General features: G+C 45.3%; 1 protein-coding gene across 6 annotated transcripts in view; it reads left to right on the forward strand.

Annotated features, from left to right (window-relative positions):
* Positions 1 to 3,755, forward strand: part of LOC125438370 (ATP-binding cassette sub-family C member 5-like) — a 33,037-nt gene extending 29,282 nt beyond the window's left edge. The window contains exons 5-7 of one of the 6 annotated variants that reach the window (XR_007245340.1): positions 48 to 1,275; positions 2,292 to 2,364; positions 2,609 to 3,755. Coding sequence is in view for 3 of the 6 variants with exons in the window: in XM_048506796.1 (XP_048362753.1) it covers positions 48 to 306 (259 nt within the window). In the remaining 3 variants the exon portion in view is untranslated. Of the gene's footprint in view, positions 1 to 47 lie in introns of all 6 variants that reach the window. The other 5 variants (XM_048506798.1, XR_007245338.1, XR_007245339.1 and 2 more) reach the window with 5 other exon arrangements.
* Positions 3,756 to 6,373: the final 2,618 nt, after the last annotated feature.

A 6,373-nucleotide genomic window follows, 5' to 3' on the forward strand; every position in this document is an offset into this window, starting at 1 on the left:
TGGAAGGAAGGTCCCTGAGCTCTCTGTATCTCTGTGGGCTGTTTCAGGTTGGAAAGGCTCTGGCAACAGGAGTTGCAGGAATGTGGGCCAGAAGAAGCCTCTCTCGGGAGGGTCGTGTGGGTCTTCTGCCGCACCCGGCTCATCATTTCCATCGTGTGCCTGATGGTCACGCAACTTGCCGGCTTCTGTGGACCAGTAAGTACTATCCAGCCTTTGCCTGACTTCCACAACGTGGGCTCCATTTCTGTGGCCGGCGCTCATGCCTTCAGGTGGCCTCGCAAAGGAACTCCTAAACACTTTGATTAGCTATAAACATGCCTTTGCAGAGAGGACATAGGCCTTTCCAGAACGCTATGGGAATCTTAAATGCTTCTGAGTTTTTAGTTTTACATGTGCGTTCATATATGTGTGTGTTTTTTTAATTGCTCGTACCAACGGATAGGGGAGGGCGTAGCGGTTTCCTGAAGAAAATGCAATCTTCTGTAAGTTTCTCACTCTTTTGTGCTTCTCTGCAAGCATGGAGCAGAGGGCTGGTTTTAAGGACACTCTCTAAGTTCCCTAAGAAATCAGCCTCAGAAGATTCTGCCAAACTAGCGTGGTCTTTCTGATGAATACAGAGTAACAGCTGGGTAGGTTTTCCCTTTCTGGTGGCGTGGCTAGCCGGCTGCATCTTAGTTGATAATGGAGAGGCCGCATGTCGGCCTTTTGACATTTGCACCATTTTCTTTGTCGCCTGTTTGTTGCACACGCTGTGCAGAGATTTCCTTTTTGACACCTTGACTAAATCTATTCTTCTACAAATTTCCCTTGAGGAGCAGGGTTATGCTTATAGTTCACATTTCAGTGCGCTGTTAAGCGGGGAAGGTTCAATGCTCGGGTAAGTACAGCTGAAAAGGTGCACTGTTGATGTTAAAAATTGGTCTTGTCATCTCTGTTTCTCTTCTTGATTTCCAAACCCCCCCCACCTGTTACCTTTAAACCTTGAAAACTGCCTTGTTTTGTTCCTTGTTTGAGAAGGGGGTAGGTTGGGGGAGGGTTTTTTTGTTTGCTTGTTTTTTTGAAATGTGGGCACTGTGATAGCAAATGATGGAAACTGAAACGCAGGTTTTGTTGGCTGTGCTGTTGATTTGCCGGAACGAATTAGGTTTTAACAGAACCAGCTTCCCCCAAGAAGAGCTTCTGTCATTGTTTCACTACAGGGACTTGTAGATACTCTTGCCTCTAGCAGAGCGCTGGTAGCGGACTTCTATAGACTACCTGATTCCAATCCACCAGGTGAGAATTTTTGAGACAGGATGGAACTGATGAAATACAACCTCTGCCAAATTTAGTTGCTTGCTACCTCCCCTGCATACGTAGCCTGCCCAGTCATGTACGTTTCAAACCATTTTTTCCTTGACCGTTCTATCGTTTGGAACGAGAGTTGAGTTTTGTGCTTCCCTCCATTTTTAAACTGGATTTTTTGGTCTTTGCATAACTAGGAATGCTGCTCTTTTTTTAAAAAAAAAATGAAGCTCATCCTTTTAGGTTAAAATGAAGCCCCCTCCCCCCTCCCAAAAAAGATTCCAGCGGGCAAATCAAATGAAGTTGAGATGTCTTTGCAAACTGACATTCTCATATGAAGGTCTGGGAAGATGGGGTGCTACTGGGGAGCAGGAAAGCGGGCTGACTGAAAGCAGGTTGGTACTCGTGCCTAAAGTGAAGGTGTTACTATTTCCAAGTTTACTTGCTTATCAAAAGTATCCTCTTCTTACAAAATTCACGTTTTGTGAAATTTGGTGTCTGGCCACTGTCCTCAAACTCATATTTGCCTTTAACCCAGTTGAGGCTGTTTAATTTGTTTTTTTCCCAAACAGTTTCCAGAATTCAACAGGGCAGGATGAAATTGTAAAATATGGCGGTTGCATTGAATCCAGCCGAATGCTAAAACCTGTCCTGTTGATATCTGGGGCAAAGGTGAATTCTCGCTCAGTCCAGCAAAGGTCCTTAGATCTGGGCATGCATGATCACGTGTATCCAGCATGGTAGCACAGAAGTAGACTTCCTGTTCTGAAAACAGGTACATTTCCTGTTGCTGTAAAGTGCAATTTGAGGTTTTGATTTGACATGTGAAATGTGAGGGGGAGGGGGCGTGGCTAGGGTGGCTGGGCGGGGAAGAGCCATTTGAGGGAAGCCTTCCACTCTTCCAGGTCCGCTCCAGTCCCAGCTCTCTTTGTGCTGTAAAATGCTGGATGCGGTTTGGGGGAACATCTTTCGCTGTAGTGAAACCAATGACAGAAGCTGTTCTTTAGAATTTCCAGGATGGCTGTATTCTGCGATCAGAATCAGACAAGCTGGGGCAGAATTCAACGACAAGATGAGAAGGTAAGGTGACGTTTATTCACTGGGAATGCTTAAGACCAGACAGGCAGCTAAGGACAGCTAGTACTGTGATAAGGAGTCATTGCCCGTACGTCGGCTAGTATTGATAGCTAAGTATATTTAGGTTTATCTGCTGGCATTGTTTTGTTGTCTTTAACCAACTGGCGTTTTTAAAAATTGGAAATGCTGTGTTCTCCCTCTCCCTTTAATTTTTAAAAAATTGCTTCAACTTCTTAATTAAAAAAAGAAAGGAAAAAGGAGAAAGCGTTGAGACTTAACCTTCATTGGAATCACTAACTCTTGTGTGCCCAAAAAAGTTGCACCCTACATTATTGGAGGAGAAAAGAATGACCTTCTGACGTGGCCCACGTGCTCCCGGAGACTTTGGCCTTCCATGTTGTGGGGTGTGAGAAAACGTTGGCCATGCTTTCAACATGGCTTGTGAACCTACCGCAAGGAAGAGATAATAGCCCTTTCAGTGACTTGCTGAAGTACCAGCAACCCAGCTGCACAGTCAATGCACACAGAACGTAAAGCAAATCCAGTGGAAGATAAAAGCTGGCATAGAGTAACCTTTGAACATGAGCTGTTGCTCTTTGATTAGGATTGTGAAAGTGTTTTTTTTTTAATTTGATGGTCACTTTGGGGACCCGAGGGACACGGGGTTCTTTATGTGTGCTTGTGGAAAACTCATGGGGAAAATTCCACCCGTCAGAATCCTCAATTGTGGCTTTTAAAATGGACCACTGCGGGACTTGCGTGTTCGTTTTTTCCCGGTCTTTCACGTGATTCCAAGCTCTGACAGCCATGGCCCGTGCTCGAAATGGGGCACCTTTCTTTCCCCTTCCCTCCAGCCTTTTGTTGCACAGAACTCTGCCTAGCCTGTTTCATCAAGAGGATTCCTGTGGACTCGGAAAGCCTTCCTAAATCACTGCTGGGGTTTCCGATTTTCAAGCCTTGTGGTGTATCAAGGTCCTCCTCCAACCTGTTTAAGAAACCCTAAAACAACATCTGTAGGGTTTGGAAAAGCACAGCTTGGGAATCCTAACAGTAGCAAAGCTATCTAAAACCGGATGTGAGAAATCTCCTAGGCGATTATCTATACAAGTCCTTCACACCTCTTTGGACACTGCAAACAAAATATTGATCGTGTTATCATCTTCTCTCTCTCTCTCTCTCTCTTTTTTTTTTTTTGGTGTGTGTATGTGTAGTTTAACTTTATTTTGTCTTGGAAGCTAGACGGTATGTTGGATACAGGCTCTGTATAATTTTTCCACGTGCATGCTGACAGTGTATGTTTCCACAGTACCATTCCTTTTGTACAGTGTTTTGAGACCTTAAACGTGGCGCTATAAAAAAAATAATAAACCTTTACTGTTTCCCTTTTATCAGTACTTAATGTTGCTGACAAACATGAATGGTGATAGTCTGCACTATGGGACAGCATGTATAACGGGGGATTTATGGGCCGGGGGCATTTTTTCTCTTCCTGCAGGTGGTGTTTGAAATGTGATTCCTGAGGTAAAACTGTTTTTGTCTTTGGAGGGGGAGGACTGGGAGGCGTGAGGGTGAAAGGGGTTTTTTTTTGGTTTGTTTTGGGGTATTTTTTAAATCTGTGTCTTTTTTTTTTACCTTAACTGTGTTTTTTTTTTCTTTCTTTCTTTTTTGTTTGGGCTGCTTGTCTTTTGCCTTACTATTAAACTGCTGATGTTTATTTTCAGGAATGTTTTGCAAAATGTCCTTCTCACACTCTTCCCCAGTTCAACTGTAGGTACATTTGTTCCTTTTTATCAAATAAGCACGTTTGAAACAAAAGAAAATAAAAAAGGTCTTAATGTCTTGTAAAGGAATATATATATATATATTTAATGTGTTCCATTTTTGCCTAAAGTACAGATTATTTTAAACCTGTTAATGATGACGACGATGAATTGCTTTCAGCTAACTGACAGGTTTATGTTAAGTTAGAAAGTGCCGAGGAGCAGGATTCAAGGTGGTCCAAATTGTTCCCTGTGCTTTGCTAAATTTGACTTGCCTCCCGATTCCATCAGGCAGCGCAGTATAGCTGCTGCAATGGATCGCTTGAGGCTTGTGCCTTCAGAAATACAAATTTTTCATTTTGGAAATAGAAAACTCTCACTTATTTCTAACTTAACATAAAGCAATCAGATGTTTCCTCTGACCTGTTGGGGTGTTCATGCGAGGCTGCCTTTCTTCCTGTAGGCCTTCGTGGTGAAGCATCTCCTCGAGTACACGCAGCAGGAGGAACCTAACCTTCGGTACAGCCTGTTACTGGTGCTTGGCCTCCTTTTGTTGGAGATAGTGCGTTCCTGGTCCCTGGCTTTAACGTGGGCTTTAAATTACCGCACCGGGGTCAGACTGCGAGGTGCTATCCTGACGAAGATTGGCACACAGGGTGTCTCTTAACTCACTCCTTGTGTTTGCTACTCCAAATGTAGTACATGGAGTGAGTCTCCTGTGAGTGTTTGGGCTATAACAAGGGTCTGCTACCTGCGGCTCTCCAGCTGTTCATGGACTACAATTCCCATCAGCCCCTGCCAGCACGACCAAATGCCATGCTGGCAGGGGCTGATGGGATTTGTAGTCCGCGAACAGCTGGAGAGCTGCAGGTTGCAGGCCCCTGTGCTATAATCATGCTCATAAGCATGTGCTTCTGTTAATCCGGCGGAACAGACCGAAATATGAAGTGCCAGCATGGTGTAGTGGGTAAGATTCTAATCTGGAGAACCAGGTTGGATTCCCCACTCCTCCACCTGAGGGGCAGAGGCTTATCTGGTGAGCCAGATGTGTTTCCGAACTCCTGCATTCCTGCTGGGTGGCCTTGGGCTAGTTACAGTTCTCTCTGAACTGTCTCAACCCCACCTGCCTGACAAGGTGTCTGTTATTTCTGGGCGTTATGGGACAAGAGGGATTCAACTCCAAGGCGTATAGACTGTCATACAGGGTTAAGAAAGCCCAGCAAAGACTGTACTTTCTGAGACTTTTAAGGAAGCAACAACTAGATGGAAAACTTCAGGTCCCTTTTTACCGCTGTGAAGTAGAGAGTGTCTTAACCTACTGTATCTGTGTATAGTTCCTCCCAGCTGTACAGTGATGGCCAGGAAGGCGCTTCCAAAGGGCGAGGACTACCACTGCAATAAAGGGATTATCGGCTGCCCTCTTCCCTCCTTGGAAGAAATCTATAATTCCCGAAGCCTAAATAAAGCCCAAAATATTCTGAGGGACCCGTCTCATCCAGCACACTCTCTTTTCAAACTGTTACCATCTGGCAGACGATACAGGGCTCTCAGAACTAGGACAAAGAGGCTTAGAGACAGCTTCTACTCTAGAGCTGTGGCTATGCTAAACTCCGCTGCTTCATATTGATGTATTTGGGGCTGTGTAGGGATGGGTGGAGGAAGGGGAAGTGAGGATGATGTATGAGTCTGAAATTGTGTGCATCGAGGAATGCTGCTGTAAATTTCGTTGTGCGTGCACAATGACAATAAAATGCTTATGCTTATGCTTATGCTTATAGGGAGAGGAAGGAAAAGGAATTTGTAATCCACCTTGAATCTCCCTACAGGAGAGAAAGGTGGGGTATAAATCCAAACTCTTCTTCTTCTAGTTTACACTGCTCAGATTTGGTTGGCCCAGGCTTGGATGCCCAACAAGTTATTGTTTGGATGGGAGACCACCAGGAAAGTCCAAGGTTGTTCCGCATAGGAGGCAATCAGAGGTGGGATCCAGCAGGTTCTCACAGGTTCCCGAGAGTAGGTTACTAATTATTTGTGTGTGCCGAGAGGGGGTTACTAATTGGTGATTTTGCCACGTGATTTTTGCCTTCGTTACGCCCCTCCTCTCAGCCGTAGCGCGCAGAACTTGAAGCAGTCTAGCAGGAGGTGCACCAGTGTGCGTGGCAGCCTGCGCCTGTGTGCATTTGTTTCCCGCCCAAGGACCGGCGCAGCGGCTGCATCCTTGCCACAGCCCCACCTAGGAATGCCCCGCCCAT

This window comes from Sphaerodactylus townsendi, linkage group LG08 (genome assembly GCF_021028975.2).
Source record: "Sphaerodactylus townsendi isolate TG3544 linkage group LG08, MPM_Stown_v2.3, whole genome shotgun sequence".
In the NCBI taxonomy this organism is placed as follows: Eukaryota; Metazoa; Chordata; class Lepidosauria; order Squamata; family Sphaerodactylidae; genus Sphaerodactylus; species Sphaerodactylus townsendi.